Below are 17,616 nucleotides of genomic sequence, written 5' to 3' on the forward strand. Positions count from 1 at the left end.
CTGGGGAATCACAGGAAAGAAAAAGTTCCAACAACAGAACCACCAGCTGACACTGCAAGGCTGAAGAGACCTTGTTTTGGGGGCCATCCTGTGTGTCTTCCTGCTGCTCCTACTGCTACCCAGCCATGCATGTGCCCAGCCAGCTGCCACACAACAGGTGTGGGCACAGCCAGTGAACCGGCTGCCCATCCATGAGAAAATGGAGCTGTGGGGTTTACCTCTCCCCCTGCCCTGGCCTGGGTGCAGGCCCCTCTGTGGACAACATCACGGAGGTGACATACACATTCGGGGACCCTGGAGAAGGCCTGTGGCTACTAAAATCCTAGCTGCCTTTCCCAGAAGGAGTGGAGAGGTTGTGGGTTCCCACAGCATCTGGGTCCGAGGGCATCTGATGAGCAGTTGGCTTGAGGATGGGGTCTGGATCTGGGGCTCCTGGCCCAAACCAGGAAAGAGTCTTGGGCTGACCTGTTGTGAAGGTGGCCTGAGTCGGAGCTGGAAAGGCCCTTGGAGAAAGGGCTTGAGGAGTAGAGAAGTAATGAGCATTCACAGGACACCTGTCCTATAAACAAGCCACAGCCTCGGGCCTTGAGGAGACTGCCATGCCCAGGGACACCAGGCAGGGAAGTGGGCGGAGCTCCACAGCAGTAAACACTGCGGGTGAGCAAAAGTCAGCCTCTGTGTCAACACAGGGAGGCAGGGCCTGGCCCAGGACAACTCCAACTGACCTCCCAAGTCCAGAAAAATCTTGAAAATCCAATCTGGGGATCCTAGGCTGTGCCTAGGGGGGAAGAGTCAAGGCTGTAGGTAAGCCAGGGTGCAGGCCACAGCAAAGATGCTGGGCCCCGGAAGAGGACCTGGTCACGTGAACGGTCACTTGGGCAGTGTGACAGAGGAATCAGAGAGCAAGAAAATTAAGACAAGGAGCCTTAGGGACAAGATTGAAAGGCTCTGCAGGCTGTGGAGGTGGGCAGGGCAGGGCTGGAGAAGCTTTCTGGAGGTGGGAATGGGGTGTGGAGATGATCGGGTAGATGATCGGCCACTCCCTGAGGTGGGCTCCAGAGCCCCCAAATGGCTGGCTGGTGCCTACCCTGGGTTCATAGAATTTACCCCCCAGGACGAAGTTGTTTCCTTCGCTTTCAGCACAGCAGGCTGGCCAGGGGGGTTCATTCTGAAGGTAAAGGTTGTGGGAGAGGGGAGCGATCTTATAGCCAGCTCTAAGGTCCGGAGCAGGGACAGGGGAGGTAGAACAGTGGAAGGGTCCCAATCAGCCCCTCATTGCCAGCATCCAAGACTGCACAGCCTCTGTCCTCTCCCCGCTGGCACACCCTGCAGCCCTGCCTTTCTGCCCACTCGTTCACAACTCCATGCACCTGGGCGCACCACACTCACTGCACCCACAGCCAGACAGTGGCCCCAGGAGAAGGCTGCTGAGAAATGTTCGTCTTTGCACCCCCAGATCCCAGCCCCTCAGAAACGCCGTTGTCCCTTGGTCCTATTCCTACACACACACACACACACACACACACACACACACACACAAACACACACACACGCACAAACCCTCCTACCTTAATCAGAAGACCAGGGCTGATGATTCTTGCTCTGGGAAGCTGGGGCCCTCACCTCCACACCCAGAGGCTGCCCATGGTGACAGCTCAGGGACCTTGTTCTCCTGCTCCCCTCCAGGGCTCCCACTCAGCAACCAGGCCTGGAACCTGTCCCTCCAGCTACATCCCCAGTGGCTGGGCTGGGCCCTGGGTGGGAGGAGCTGGCTCCTCGGGAGTGGGTGTACAGTGAATGGCTGCTCTGAGCCTCTGGAATCCTAAAGGGCCAAGGGAGGCTCACAACAGCCAGACTGAGCTGCTCTGAACTCAGGGCAGCAGGAGGGGAGGTGCTTGGCTGCCCCTGACCCCCAGATGTACTGTATCCCACAGAAGAGCCCCAGGAAAGATCTGTCCAGTAAAAACAGTGATACTCCAAAGATGGTGTCACTCTGGTTGTTCCCAGGCCAGCCTCACTCCTGCTTTCCCTCTGCACCCCTCCCATGCCTTTTTGGGCTCTGTGAGCCTCGGCCCATCATGTCCTGTCCTGAAGCAAGCTGGGATTCCTGGAGCTTGGGTCTGTCCCCTTAGCCATTTCCAGAGCCCCAGCTCATGCCAGCCAAACCCTATACTCTACCCAAAGTTTAGGGTATGAAGATGACCCACCCCTGCTCCTGGTCTTGAGGAGACCCACAAAGCCACCCAGCCTGGCCCTGGTGATGTGGGTTCTCTGCCAACCTTGCCCCAAGAGCTGGGATGGGTGCCCTCCTCTGTATTGCAACAGTCCAGGGTTGCCTCTGTCATAGCAATGATAAAAATAACACAGATGATCTGGACATGGTGGCACATACCTATAATCCCAGCAGTGTGGGAGGCTGAGATAGGAGGATCACAAGTTTGAGCCCAGCCTGGGCAACTTAGCAAGACCCTGTCTCCAAATAAAAAATAAAGCATGGGGCCTGGGGATTTACCTCAGTGGTTCTGCCGCCTGTCTCGAAAGCTCAAGGTCCCAAGTTCAATTCCTGGTACCAAAAAATATTATAATAATAATTATAATGATAATAATAAAGCATGGCTTGGGGATGTAACTCAGTGCAAAGGCCCTGGGTTCAATTTAAATTAAAAAATGATGATAAAATCCTAGATTTACTGGGCACTTGTTCTGTGCAGACACTGTGCCAGACGGGAGGTGCTCACTGCCTGCACAGGAAGATGAGGGATAAACAGTTTCTCACAGTAACTGTCTTAGGCCAGTGACACAGATACATCCGGGTACTCACTCTGAGGTGGGAACTAGGCTAAGCATTCTCCTGGCATCTCCATCAGTCTTTGCCTTGCCCTCCGCTCTCTGCCAAAAAGGACATGGGAGCCCCCACATGCCGTGGGCTCTGGTCTACCCCTCGTGTGTCGCTGTCTTTGGAGTGAGATAGAACTTTCTGTGATAATGAAAATGTTCTGTGCCAGTGCTGCCCAATACAATAGGCCACGAGCCACAGATGGCTACTGAGCACTCAGGATTCGGCTCTACTGACCAAGGGACAGAGCTCTTTATCTCATTTCATTGCATTTTAATTTATGGCCGTCATAACAGACAGTGTAGTTCTGAAGAACCTGAATTTTATTATTTTCTGCCAAGAATCAGCCTCTGTGAGTTTCCACAGAATGAATGAATGAAATGACTGAGTGGTGAATATGTGGGCCTAGGATCTTCCTCCCTTCTTATCCATCCTCTCCCCTTCAAGCTTTAGGTTTTCAAACATGGCTGGATTCTGGTTACCAGGGCAACCTGCCGGAAGCAGAGGTGCTGTCTGGGGTTCTCCCCTCTCCCCCCTTTCTTTGATAACAGTACCTCAAAATCAGGGGTCCTGGGTTCTCCTCCCACTTTGGCCAATGACTTCCCGTGTGACTTCTGGCAGATCACTTGCCCTCCCGAGCCTCAGTTGCCTGAGGGAAGGGGATACTGAGAATTGAACCCAGAGTCTTTACACTAAGCTACCTCCCCAGCCCTTTTTTTTTGGCAGGTGGGGGGGTACCGGGGATCGAACTCGGGACCTTGCACTTTTGAGGCAGGCACCGGAACCACTGAGCTAAATCCCTGGCCCTCCCCAGCCCTTTTTTATGTTTTATTTTGAGACAATGTCTTGCTAAGTTGCCCATGCTTGGCTCAACCTTGTGATCCCTCTGCCTCAGCCTCCCAGAGCACTGGGATTGTAGCTGTATGCCACCACACCTGCCTCTCAGCTACCTTTTCAAATAGGGACCCTCATGTGGTTTCTTATAGCTTCATCCTCTCTGCCTCGAGGACAAGACCTGAGTACCGTTGCTTATCCTTTCTTGCTGCAACTTTATCCCCACTTTCTCCCTGTTTTGAGTGTCCAGCTGCCCTCTGGTGGCCAAAAGTGAGAATGACGACTTTCCATCTATACACCCCAGCAGAGACTGACTCAAACCTGGAAGGCCTCAGAGGAGGTAGACCTCCAATGTCATGATGTTAGTCTCCCGTACAAGGAGCTCAGGCTCCGGGGTCTCTCCACCCTGGGTTTGTTTAGAGCTGCATGATTTTGAACAAGGCGCTTATTCTCTGAGTTGCAGTTTAAGGGAGGATTGGATCAGGTGGGATGTGTTGCTCTGTGCTGCAGGAACAAGCTACTCCGAAGTCTCGGGGCTTTCAACTCCCAAGGCCAATTGCTCATTTGCACCTCCTGTCCACCCTACTGCGGTCAGCTGGCTCTGCCCCATGTCACCTTCGGGCCAGGCCCCAACCCGGCGGAGGAGCTATCACGTGTGTGCAGTGAGCTCAATCCATGTGAGCCCTGAAACTTTCCTCTGTGGCTGGGGTGTGACGGGGTAGAGCATGTGCTTAGCATGCGTGAGACCTGGGCTCAATAAAAAATAAAAAACTGTTGCCTTGGAGTTCTGATTCTCTTGTTTATTTGGCACCCATGATTTCCTTTGACTTCCACATCAGTTCCAGCTGTTCAAAGCTACAGAGGGAGATGGACTCACCATGGTTCATAGAATGTGGCCCCAGATTCGGAGTCTCTCCTACCCAGGGTCCTCTGGAAGGCTTGTTGACTGAGCTTGTGAGGGTCTTTGGTTTTTTGTTTTGTTTTTGGTGTTTTTGAGATGGGATCCCGCTATGTAGTTCAAGCTGACCTTCAACTCACTATGTAGCCCAGGCTGGCTTTGAACTTGTGGCAATCCTCCTGCCTCAGCCTCCCAAGTGCTGGGATTACAGGCATACACCACTAGGCCCAGATTGTGAGGGTCTTTTGAGGGAATCTGCAGCCTCTGCCCTTCTCCCAGAGCCGGTTTCTCTCCTCCCAGAGTCTTCCCCACTCAGCCGGAGTGGAGAGCCACAACGGTGGAACAATGAGAAGCTTGTGCCGCCCTCTGACTGGAGTCCAGACATTGCAGGCACTCCCACGAGGGACTCTGCACATTCCTGCTTTCTGTCCTCCTGCTCAGGGCCAAGCCCAGATATGCCCACCCTTCCCTTTCTGAGGGCTCCCAGGGGGTGAGAAAGAAAAGCTCCAGGACCTTGCAAAACCTCCCAAAGCCTTTGAAAACACTAGCACCTTGTGCTTCAATCACTCCACTCCCAGCTGTCAGTAATGATCTGGCAATAGCCTCTGTGACTTTGCACTGGGAGATGTCTCTTCCCTTTACAGGAAAGACTCTTACTCAACCTTCAAGACCCAGCTTAGGATATAGCTCAGAGGTAGAGTAATTGCCTAGCAGGCACGAGTGTCTGAGATCAATTCCCCAAGTCCCCACCTTTGGGAAGTTTGCTTTACAACCTGCTTCCTTAGGAGTTAGGCATTGGTTTTTTGAGACAGGGTCACACTAAGTCATTAAGTTGTCCAGGCTGGGCTCCAACAGGCAATCCTCCTGCTTCAGCCTTCCAGAATGCTGAGATTACAGGCAGATACCACGGGACCCAGCGGGAGTCAGGCATTCTTCAGCTGTTTTCAGTTTCTCGTACAGTTCATTTACAATGTACACACCTGTTTCTAGCTGTGAGCTCTTTGAATTCAGGCACTACATCTTTACTTTTGTATTCTCAGTGCCAGGCCTAGTGCTGAGTTGGAGCAGATACCCAACTTGCCTCTGTAGGGCTTGAGAGGACAGCTACACAACACTCAGCATTTATTCAGCATCTCGTCCCCATTGTCCCCCTTGACATTTGCCACCACCAGTGAGGCAGCAGGAGAGAAATGAAAATAAACCTGATATGCTGGGCATGTTGGCACATGCCTGTAATTCCAGCACTTGAGAGGCTGAGGCAGGAAGATTTTGGTGAATTTGAAGCCAGCCTGGGCTATATAGTGAGTTCAAGGCCAGTCTGAACTACACAGTGAGACCCTATCTAAAAAAAGAAAAAGAAAAAGAAAAAAACCTGATGGGAACTCAGCACAATGCCAGGCACTGGCAGGGGGCACATACCTGGGTCTGAGTCATCTGTGATTTCAGAGCCTGGTACACAGAACCCCAAGGATGTGCAATTTAAATGAGCAGTTTCACTGGGCTCACTCTTGTCAGGCTTTGATCTCAAGTTCCTCCTAGTCTAGCTTTCCCACACACCCTGGCAGGTGGACAAGTCCCACCTCCGTGCCCGGATACAGTCCGCTGTGATGCCTTTAATATCACATCTGAGATATTTTGGGGGGTTCTTTGAGATAGGGTCTCACTATGTAGTTCAAGCTGGCCTTGAACACCACAGATTGGCCTCAAACTCACAGTAATCCTGCCTCAGCCTCCTGAGTGCTGGGATTACAGGTGTGTGTCACCACACCCAGCCTCTTTTTCATATTTAGAAGTAGAAAATTTGTCATTCACAAAGAGTTCATCCCGGGCCGAGGATTTAGCTCAGTGGTTTTGCCGCCTGCTGCACAAGCGCAAGGACCCAAGTTCAATCCCAGGTACCAAAAAAAAAAAAAAGAATTCATCCCTCCCTTCCATCACATATCAAGAATAAAATGACCTCTTTGTGTCTGCTCTTGCCCTCTGGATGTCAGGAAGCTCCAACAATAACAAGAGCATTACAGAAAAAGTCCCAGTTAGAATAGAGATGCTTCTCTGTTTATGATGGAGTTGAAAAATCGTTAAGTTGAACCACAATAAATTGGGGACTGTTTGTGTTTCCTCCTAGCATACATGGGAGTGACTCGGCCAGCTGAAACTTTCTCCAGCTCTGTGGGAAGAGCAGGAGCAAATACCCTTCCCCTGGGGAGAAGACTGGGAAGGGACCCAGACTGGAGCACAGAAATTTGGGGAACCCTAAACTTCTTGGACACAGGCAGCTCTCTTGTGCGGAGAGCTTCCAGGTCACCTCGAGGGTCCCAGTCAACACCCCCTGCCATGGTGCAAATTTCCTAGCCGCAAACATGTTCACACTTCACTTTCAGCGTGGCTAGAATTTTTATTTTTAAAGAGGAGTCAGAAAAGAGAGTTTTAATGTGAAATCTCCTGGCCTTCAAATGTTGGCAACCAATTTGCATTTTTGCAAATCACAGTGTGAGACAAACCAAACTCAGGTTCACTTCCAAGGGTCTGTTGGGTGTGGCTAGGCTGGGGAGTGGGGGTTCATCATTGGGAAACTCCCCCAATGATCCCCCCCCCCCCCCCCGCCAAGAAGACATCCTGAGACAGCTGCCTTTGAATGAGGTGAGCAAGCCAGGGGCATGCTGACTACCCAAGCCGGCCCATACAGGCGACCCTGCCCCAGCCTGGCCTGACTGGTTTAAAATGACCTAGGAAGAGCCAACTGATCTGTCCCCTGAGCTATCTGCACTTGAGCCAATCCAGGGACAGGTGGCTTTCTTTCCAGGGGTTGGAGCTGTAAGATACAAGACTTGCCAGCAGCTGGCTGCTATTGTCCATGATGAACAATGAGGGTGGATTTGGAGAAGGAAAAGGGGGAGGGGGAGGGGAGAAGGGGGAGGGAGAGTGGGAGGAGAAAGACAGAGACAGAGACAGAGACAGAGACAGAGACAGAGACAGAGAGAGAACTGAATAATAGCCACAAGCCCCAGTGTCCTGAACCAAAGAGTCTTGGATGGTAGTGAGGGGGGATGATTCTGGCCAGGCAGCCCCCTGGTGTGGGAAGGGGTGGGAGACTCACCCAGAGCTGCACAATGGCTCTGCTGGGTGAAAGTTTAGGGAGAGGCAAGGGAGGTGCCCAGGGACAAATTTAAGGAGGCGCCCCATGTGACCTTGAGGTGCCTGCGTGGCCTCACCCTGGTCCCAGCTCTGCAAAACAGTCATGTAGTTCCTAGGTCTGCCCCAGGGAGAAACAGCAGTCCAGTCCCTCAAGAAGAGAAGAGTAGCTTCCCCTTTCCTCGTTCCAGGATATGGAACGTGAGCCCTCACCTGGGGTCAGGAGATCTGGTCCAAATCTCAGCCCAGTGTCCTGTGAACTTCAGGAAATCCCTGCTAGAATAAACTGGTCTCCATATTCTCCCACTGTAAAGGTGGTGGGTTTGTTTTGGTTTGGTTTGGAGAATTTTGTTTTGGTTTGGTTTTTTTCAGTACTGGGGATTGAACCCGGGGCCTTTGCACTGAGTGAGCTACATCCCAAGCCCTTGTGGTCTTTTTTATTTTGAAACAGAGTCTCACTGAGTTGCTGCATTGTCCACGTTTGGCTCTAACTTGCCATCCTCTTGCCTTACCCTCCCAGAGTGCTGGGATTACAGATGTGCACCACCAGGCCCAACTTCAAAGGTGAAATTTTTAATTGGACACACAGCCACCCAGCTAAAGGATATATACTTCCCAGCCTCCCTTGCAGCTAGGATAGCCCTCTGACTATGTATTGCCCAAACAGCCACTAAACCAGCTCTGGACAACCTCTCTCTGGACTGTGCCATTCACAGAGATAAAATTCTGTTTGATTTTAAAGCCCTATTATTTTGCATGTTGGTGCCTGAATTTATACCCTAACTGGTACTCTACCTCATGGGTTCCACTTAAAATTTTGGTTGTCCTGAGGCAAGAAGGAGCAATGATACTGGTCTCTAGTGGTCTAGAGACCCTAGATGTTAAGCATCCTACAGTGCACTGGACAGACCCCACAGCCAAGAATGAGCTGCCCCAAAATGTCAGTGTGCTGCTGTCAAGAAACCCTCCTCAACCTTCCCTGAGATTTGTGTCCCATCCCTAACATAGGGACTATGGAGCTATCACAGTTTTCATAAGGACCTAGTGAATTGATAGACACAATCCTATTTGCATGAACAGAGACAGAGCCAGGCATGATGCCCCAGACCTACAATCCCACCTCGAAAGGATGAAACAGGAGGATCACCACAAGTTTGAAGTCAGCCTGGGCTGCACGGTAAGTTCAAGGCCAGCCTTCAATACATAGTGAGACCCTGTCTCAAAAAAATTAATTAATATTTTTTAAAAATAATGGAGACAATACTGCAAAAATGGTCAGGAAGTTTTTATTATTGCAAATAAATGAAGACCGAAGCCCCCAGGGGAGGAGTGAGGCAGGTTACCACTCTGTCCAAATCAAGCCTTGAAGGCTACACACAGCTGGAGGGCTCCAGGGTGGGCTTGGGGGATTTGGGGTCAAGATCTGGCTCAGAGGGCCTGGGCTCAACCCTGGAAGTGCAGCATGAGACAGGGCTGGAGGGCAGGCAGGGGCTCTGCCCACCACCTCAGCCTAGGGGAAGGGGAAGGAAAGGCCAGCAGAGAGGTGGGACCCACCGAGCACAGTCCTCACACCACTGCCCGGGCCTCACACGTGCAAACACACACACACCCCTGCTTTCCTGCCCTCTTAACCCGTCTGCACACCAGCCACCCACCCACCACACATGCTTTGACACTCAAGCCTGAGTCAAGCCTGAGACCAAGGGATCGTCCTTCCCCTCCTAGAGGGTCTCCAGGGTTGGGGGAGAGTGGGGAGGAAGAGGGCACCGGGCACCAGCACCTCCCACCTCCAACACACGGGCTCAGAGCTCAGACCTCGGGGCCACCGAAGGCCAGGTTGTCCCGCACCATCAGCGTCTTGCGGAGGTCACGGTCCACCAGGGGGCGCTGCATGCGCCACTTGTGTGCCTCTTGCAGTCCCGGCTCAAAGTAGTAGATGCAGGCACCGAAGCCCACCAGGATGAGGACAGAGATGACCAGATAGACAGGCACGAACCAGTCCAGAAAGTGCAGCATCGCGGCGGCTTTGGCTGCTGAGACACAGGCCGTGAGGGCCGGCAGAGGGCCCCCTTGTCACAGCTACCCAGAGAGAGACCCTCAGGGTCATAGAGCCAGAAGGCCCAAGCATCATTTTACAGATGGGGAGACTGAGGCGGGGGGGGGGGGGCTGATGGAGACCACATGCTGTCTCAGCAGCCTGAGCCTCGTGACCACACACCCAACTATCCCCATGACATCGGGCCCCTCGGCTGGGACTTAGGTCAGCTATCTCCCTGTCCAGCATGTGTGCCCTTGGGCAAGTTGCCTAATCTCTCTGGGCCTCCATTTCTTCCCCTGTGGTAGAGGAAGCTAACACAGGTCCTCGTGAGGATTCCAGGAGGTGCCTAATCCCTGGAATGGGGACTCAGTCAAGGTGGCACAATGACTACCTGAGTCCCTGGGCTGGGCCCTTTCATCCTAGTCATAGTGGCTGCCCCAGCCCCTGCCATCCCAGGCGTGGCCTGGTGAAAGTGTGGTGAACATGTGTTCGTCCCAGGACACCCGCTGAACTGGGTCTGCACGGGGCATTTCATAATTACAAGGCTTTGGGTACAAACACCAAAAACTCAGGCAATATGCTTAGAGCCTCGGTCTCCACATCTATAAAATGGGATGGTAACAGTACCTGGTCAGAGGGCTTCTTAGCACAGCCCAAAGCTACCTCTGCCTGCTGTGTGCCACCTCCCCAGACTCACACCACACCCTGCCTGCCACCATGGAACTGCCTGCCAGTCACCTGGTACACCTGCATGTGACGGCGGAGTTCCCAGCTTTGCACCTGCTCTCTTGCCCCATTTATACTTTAAAGGCCAGATCACAGATCACCTCCAGGAATGGAAATGGCAGGACCCATTGAACCCACCCCAAACCCACCCTAGGCATAAGAAAGCGGTGGGCCAGGGGCCCCTTCTGCCCCAGGCCTCAGGACAGGTGCATGGGGTAGGTGTCACTGTCTACAGCTCACAGGATAATTTGCCATGTGTTACCCCACTGGGAAGTGGCAGGGGCCCCAAACCCCAGGGATGTCCAGAGGGTTGAGTTCTGCCAGGCAGGGAAACACCTGAGTGGGGCTACATGGACAGAGACCCTGCCTTGGCTTCTGCGGGTGGGAATCACGGATGGATGAAGTCACTTCCAGAGCAGGCTGAGGAAAAGCCCCAGGTCCTCTGTCTCCAAACTTGAGCTCCTCCTGTCCCCCTACCTCCAGGGAGGCTGTAACTGCAGAGGGAAGGAAGGATGCATCTGTCTGGGGCTTCCCCTGCCTCCTCCACCCCAGGGCCCCTGATGGCTGTTCTGAAACATGGACAACAGCTTAAGGGGCCCCTATTCACAGAGGAAGAAGATAAAGAGTGCACTAGTTGTTCAAAGTCAGGACTAGCACACAGAGGCAGGGCAGCTCATTGGACCCCCTGCCCTCCTACCCAGCCACCTTTTGTGAGAGCCAAAGAGAGAGTTCAGAGTGGCATGGTGCTGCCAGGGTGGAAGCAGGAGGGAAGGGACCCTCAGGCAGGAAGGCTGATCCACACTGGCTTGACTGAAGGCTGTGGTGATTCCTGAGCCCTTCCCAGGCCTGGCTAGGACCCCTGCTTCTTTCCAGCTTAAGCATGCAAATGGGAGGCTGGGGCAAAACAGAGCCCATTTTAGCGGCAATGCTGTCAATCTGTGAAGCAGAGCTCAGGGTCCCCAACCTCTCCAACCCTGTGGACAAAATTCCAGGCATTCTGGTCAGGCAGACAACCGGAGACCTTTTTCTGGTGTCCTGGGGGGATGGTCTAAATGGACACACAAAACACAGGCCTCTGTGTAACCTTGGACCATTCCTCACCATCTCTGGGCTTCAGGGTTCCCTATGCACACTGCAGGCTGGGTATAGAGATCACCAGATGATCTGTAAGGACTGTCCAGGCCCATTTCAGCCAAGGTCCTGCCTAGGATGACGTGAAGGTTACAGAGCCCCTCTCCCTGCCTCCCAAGCCATTGGCATCACTCAGTGCCCCCGCTGTGCCCAAGGACCCACCTCACGCCCTGCAGATGCCTGTGCCGGGGGCTCTGCGCCGAGCACACCGTCTCAGCCTGAGCAGCTCAGTGTCGGCCCCGGGATTCAGTCGCAGCTCCTGTCCCCAGAGACACTGCCATCTGTGGCCACTCTGGGTGCTGGAGGCAGAGATGGGGTGAAGCTAATGCCCCCAACAGGAATCAGAACTTCTCATGCCAGGGCTCTGACTGGGACAGAGAGGCGTTGTCCTGGGCTGACTCAGTACCCTGGCACCTCTCCCTGCCCATCAGAGACCCTTCTGTCTACCCCCCACTCTCAGGATGGCAGGAGGCGGACCTTTCTCAGCCAATCAGCAGCCTAGCACAGCAAGGGCTTTATCCTCTGTTGCCCAGGCAACCAACCTCCTTTTCTGGATCTCTCTACTGTGCACGTGGTACAGCAGATTACAAGGAGAGCAGAATTGGGGTACTTTGGGGAGGGATGAAAGGTGCTCAGCAGACTGCTAGGCCCCAAGGCCGCTGGGCCCAGAGAGGGAGAACCCTAGCTGATAACTGGGAAGGGTTGGTGGCTGGCTGATGGGGAGTAGGGAGAGATTAGGCTATGGCAAGGGGATGGGGACAGAGAAGCAGTAAACCGGTAGCCCTAATGAGGGTTCCGTGTCACAGAGGGAAGATCCAGGACTAAGACTGTGTCCGGACAATTGGACCAGCAGAGCACTTAACCATGCACCAGACACTGTTTTCAGGGCCTTATTTCTACTGACTCAACCAAAGTCACCCTGCATTGCAAGGGTCAAAGCCCCCACAGGGGCTTCCCCTCTCCATCCTGCCTCAGGAGCCCTACAGCTCCTCAGGCCAGAGCTCGGCCTGCAACGGTCATGGCTCCCAGGCACTGGGTACCCCTACCCCAAGGCACACCACACACAGCACTCCACTCCCCACCACGGGTATTGGGCGGGGGGGTGTTAGTTACTTTTCTCTCATTGCTGGGGACAAAATACCAGAAACCCCAAGTTAAAAGGGAAGGGGTTTATTTGGTTTACAGTTCATAGAGGTTTCAGTCCATAATTGGTTGACTCCAAGGACGGATGACAAACAGGCATGGCAGAGCAGAAACAACATGGCATGCACAAGGTAGCAAAGGTGCGTCTTTCTGCCTCTTTTATCCCATCTAGGCTACCCTGATTAGCGCGGTGCCAAACTAATCACTCACGTGTAGTGGTTTAGTAATCACACACCCTTAACCCCATCACGCATTCCACATTCAACTACCTCTGAAAAAGCAAGTCCCACCTCATCCGCATGAGGCTTTGGGGGGAGATCTAAACACAAACCGCATCTAAACACAACCTGTGGAGGTGACGCAGCAGAGACTCCTGAGAGACTCCCAGGGGTGAAGCTGTTTACCTTCTCCTTCCTGGTTAGTCGCTTAGCCGCTCCCACTAAACTGGGATTCAACAGCAGGGGCGGGGTTGGGAATGCGGGGTCCACCCTCAAGCCTGGATCCCACCCTGGCTGTAGCCAGGCACCCAGGGAGCTGTCCATAAACAGCAGTGGCTACGGTCTCAGGAGAGAGCAGGCCCAGGGGCCCACAGGGCGGGAAGTGGCTTCCAGTAACTGGGTCCCCAGAGTCCATTCCCAGAAACCTGATAACAGGCAGGTGGGAAAGGTTGTGGGTGAAGTGGCTTTAGGAGCCTCAGTCCCCCAGCCCACAGGCATGGTGCCAACTAGAACCAAGGCCCAACTAGGGCCCTGCAAATATGATGGGTCCTCTCCAGCATAGGTGGGAAAGGCGGGGTGAGTGAATTCACAGAGACGTTCTTTTTAATTCACACTAAAATGTACAAATCTGGGCCCAAGACTTAGCTCAGTGGCACAGCACCTGCCTCATAAGCACAAGGTCCTGAGTTCAATCTCTGATACAAAAAAAAAAAGTACAAATCTTTTTGCCTACATATAGACCTGTGTCACCACCATCCAGATTGAGGCATAGGATAGCTCCATCACCCCAGAGAGGTCCCTCCTGCCTCTTGCCAGTCCATACTTTCACCCCTGGCAGTAGGGGCAGAAAGCCCTGTGGTAGGGCATGTGCTGAGTGTATAAGAGGCCCTGGTTCCATCCTCAGCCCTGAAAATAAAACGAAAACAAAAAAACCCCACAACTCCCTCCCCAAAGGCACTCACTGCTCTGACTCCTGTCACTGAGGACTGGTTTGGTATTTGGGTTTGCTATAAATGGAATCACACCAGCCGGCGTTTTTGTGTCTGGCTTCTGTTTCTCAGCATAATGGTTTTTCGAGTCACCCACACTGTCACACACCTCAGTTCACCGAGAGTTGTTTATCCACTCCCCACTGAAGAACGTCAGGTTGTCTCCAGGGTGGGGCCACAATGAGCAAGGCTGTCAATGTGCTTCTTAACAGTTTGGGGTGGGAGGGCAGAGAGGACTTGGGGGGACGGTTACTCAGGGCTACACTGGAGTGTAATGAATATGACGAGCACCTGGGCTGTGACGACAGCTTCCTAGGTACATACACACCTCAAAATCCCAAACTGTATGCCTTAGATGTGTGTACAGTAGTTTGTTTGTTTCTTTGTTTGGAATGGGGCCTTGCTATGTTGCCCAGGCTGCCTTTAAACTCCTGGCTTTAAGTGGTCCTCTTGCCTCAGCCTCCCAAGTACCTAGGACCACAGGTATGCCCAGCTAATACAGTAATTTCTAACGTCAATTATACCTTGATAAATCTGTCAAACATCATCAGTGGCCTATAGGTATTGTTTAGGTCACTAGTTCCTTATTTATACAAAAGCTTTATGGGAAGCTCAATGCGCACTGGAGATAAAGCTAGGGTTCCTCCTGTTAAGGGTGGTATTTCTGGATCCCACCCACTCAATTCCCTCTGTCTCTCATCACGCCCCAGGGCCTCTCTCCAGGACCTCACAGAAGCCAGTTTTCAAAATGCTGGCCCTGCCAGCTCTGGGTGTCTGTGACGCAAGACCTCCAGGCCAATCCCTACCCTCACTGCAGGATGGCGCCTATACATTACTTACTACCTTCCATTCCACGGCCCATGTGACAAGCACCAAGTCACATCGGGCAACTCAGCCAGTCATCACCTCCCCAGTGACATCCAGCACGGGCTCCCTGGGGACACTTACTGCACTGTTATCTGGGCACCTTCATTTGTTGCTCCCTGGCTGCTTCCAATGGCCTCACTTGCTGTACTGCCAACTCCCTGGAGCAGGACAACACCCCGGAGTCCGGGTCCTTGTACTCAGCACCACACCTGGCCAAGGCAGATGCTCAGTGCCTGCTGACTGAGTAAGTCTCAGCTCAGCCCCTCCTAGAGTCCTGGCTGGGGTCCAGAGCCTTTCCATGGCCTGTGACCCTCTAAGGACCTCAGCCAGTCACCTGGGCCTCGACCTGCTCTCCAGCACCTTCTCTCCCTCATTTTCAGCTCCTTGCTAGGCCTCAGAAGTGCCCCCTACCAGGTCTCTGCACCTGTGCTTCCTTCCACCTCAAGCCCCTGCTCTGCCATGGATTCAGACACCTGCTCACACATGACCTTCTTAGAGAGGCCCCTGACTGGAAGCAGCTCCCGCCCACCCAGCAGGTCCCTTGCCAGCTCCACTTGCTCTTCTTGGTTCTCACTGTTACTTGACTTTCAGGGAGTCCCCTCCACACCCCTTGCCACAAGGAATCAAAGCCCCATCTGTGGCAGAGGAAGGGGCTCTGTAAAGTCATTTACTTCCTGCTCTTTCTGAGCAAGACAATGTAGCCTGCAGCAAGAAGGACTTAGGATAGACAAGGAATATACCTCTGCTCTCCTTGATGTCACAACTGTGGTGCCTCCCCCCACCCCAGGGTTCATCAATGAGGCCTGGTTCATTTGTATTTCCAGGGTGGGGCACTGGGTCTGAACTGAACAATGAATGAACGCTGAAAATGGATGTAAATCAATCCATGCATTCAACAAATATTTAGTGAGCAACATAGGTGTCAGGCACTTTTTAGAGTGCTGGACATACAAACCGACCAGTCACTGACTTCAGGTATCTTACACTCTAGTTGGAGAGACAAGTACTGAACAAGTAATTCTACAGTTATGAGAAGCAGTGTGCTATGGTCCCTGAGCAGTTCTGCTTGTTTCTTGCTATGGAAACAAGATCCTGACAGCTCTTTACCCAGGCTAGTTCTCAGGTTTGTGTTTGCAAAGGGACCTTAAAGGATGAGCTGATGTCCCCTTCCCTAGACAAAGAACAGGCATGCTTAGCTCACTATAATGCTGAACAGCCACTAGCTACACAGGTGTCCCTGATGGGGCCTGGAGGACTTGGAATACAATATGAACTTCTAGCTGCTGCTTTTATAAATTAAGAGTCCTTTGTGTCTTTCCAGAGTTTCATGTCTTCTGCCAGCATCCAGTAAACAGTGAGCTAGTATATTCCTTTATAAGGAGAAAATCTCAGATGGTGGGTGGTTCTTGACAATGACATGTGAAGTGGAGATTAGTGCTATGGAGAAAATAGAGCAGAAACAGTGAAGGGGTAGAGGGATAGCTTAGTGATAAAGCACTTGCCTAACATGTAAGAGGCCCTGGGTTCAGTCCCCTGCATTGCAAAAAAGGAGAGGAAAATAAAAGTTTAAAAGAAAAAGGAGGGCCAGGGATGGTCCTGAGTTTGACCCCTGGTACCAAAAAAGAAAAATAAAAAGGAAAAAAAGGGGAGAAGTGTATATGAGGGAGCTCGCTGTTTTAGAGTCATTTTTTTTTTTTTTGGTACCAGGGATTGAACTTGTGACCTTGTGCTTATGAGGCTGGCGGTAGAACCACTGAGCTAAATCCCCTGCCCTAAAGAGTCTTTAAGAAGGCCCCTTTGATAAGGCAACATTGAGCAGAAGCATGAATAAAGCAAGGAAACAAGCCATGTGACTACTTAGAAGAGCATTTCAGCCAGATGGAATGGCAGGGGCAAAGGTCCTGAGACAGGAGGACACTTGGGATATCTGAGGAACAGCCTAGTGGCTGTGGTGGTGGGAGGAGGTATTGGAGAAAGAAGGCAGAAGATGAGGTCAGGGAGACTGTCAGTGGCCAGAACACTCAGGGCCCCTGAGGTCATGTTATGCCTCTGCCAAACACTAACTGAGAAGGGGCCATTGGTGGGTTTGATCAGAGAAGAGGTCTGCTCTAATTTCTATTTTAAGAGGATTCTAGGGGCCAGGGATTTAGCTCAGTGGCTCCGCACCTGCCTTACAAGAGCAAGATCCTGAGTTCAATCCCAAGTACTGAAAAATTGAAAAATTTAAAAATAAATACATAAAATAAAAGGATTCTAGCCAGGCATGGTGGTGCATGATTGTAATCCCAACACTCCAGAGGCTGAGGCAGGAGGATTGCTGTGAGTTCAAGGCCATTCTGGGCCATATAGTGAGTTCAAAGCCAGCCTGAACTACATAGACAGACCTTGTCTAAATAAATAAATATTGGGCCAGGGATTTAGCTCAGTGGTTTCACCACCTGTTGTGCAAGCGCAAGGACCCGAGTTCAATCCCTGGTACCAAAAAAACAAACAAACAAAAATAAATAAATAAATATCAAAAGGATTCTGATTGCTGTGTGGAGAATAGCCAGCAGGCCTGCGGACCTGGATGACAACAGGAAACCAGTGAGAAGGTGTTACAATGGGCCAAGTGGTAGACGACAGTAGTTTAGTCCTGGTCGTGCATGGCAATGGAAGTGGCAGAAAGTAGCCAGCTCCTGGAAATATTGTTGGAATAGAGCTGGGCGAAGTGGCACACAGCCGTTATCCCATGTATTTGGGAGGCTGAGGCAGGAGTACTGCAAGTTCGAGGCCAGCCTGGGCGACTTAGTGAGACTCTGTCT

At 52.3% G+C, this 17,616-nt stretch overlaps 1 protein-coding gene across 3 annotated transcripts; it reads right to left on the reverse strand.

Annotated features, from left to right (window-relative positions):
• Nucleotides 1–8,970: 8,970 nt before the first annotated feature.
• On the reverse strand, nucleotides 8,971–12,096 carry Smim45 (small integral membrane protein 45). Of its 3 annotated transcripts, none has more exons than XM_087213823.1 (2): nucleotides 11,758–12,096; nucleotides 8,971–10,958 (listed from the first exon to the last, which is right to left on the reverse strand). In XM_087213823.1, the coding sequence occupies exon 2, from the start codon at nucleotides 9,714–9,716 to the stop codon at nucleotides 9,510–9,512; it is 207 nt and encodes a 68-aa protein (XP_087069949.1). In that variant the 5' UTR covers nucleotides 9,717–10,958; nucleotides 11,758–12,096; the 3' UTR covers nucleotides 8,971–9,509. The 3 variants fall into 3 exon arrangements, with proteins under 3 accessions (XP_087069949.1, XP_087069948.1, XP_087069947.1); XM_087213822.1 differs by having other exon boundaries at nucleotides 8,971–9,733; nucleotides 11,758–12,090; XM_087213821.1 differs by having other exon boundaries at nucleotides 8,971–9,730; nucleotides 11,758–12,081.
• Nucleotides 12,097–17,616: the final 5,520 nt, after the last annotated feature.

The sequence above is a fragment of the Heterocephalus glaber genome, unplaced genomic scaffold, assembly GCF_053883595.1.
Source record: "Heterocephalus glaber isolate CG9 unplaced genomic scaffold, H.glaber_assembly_v1.0 deba00001444, whole genome shotgun sequence".
Classification (NCBI taxonomy): Eukaryota; Metazoa; Chordata; class Mammalia; order Rodentia; family Bathyergidae; genus Heterocephalus; species Heterocephalus glaber.

Bases quoted from the DNA above. Each gene is read 5' to 3' on its own strand.
- Smim45 (XM_087213823.1), bottom strand. From the start codon at position 9,716: ATGCTGCACTTTCTGGACTGGTTCGTGCCTGTCTATCTGGTCATCTCT.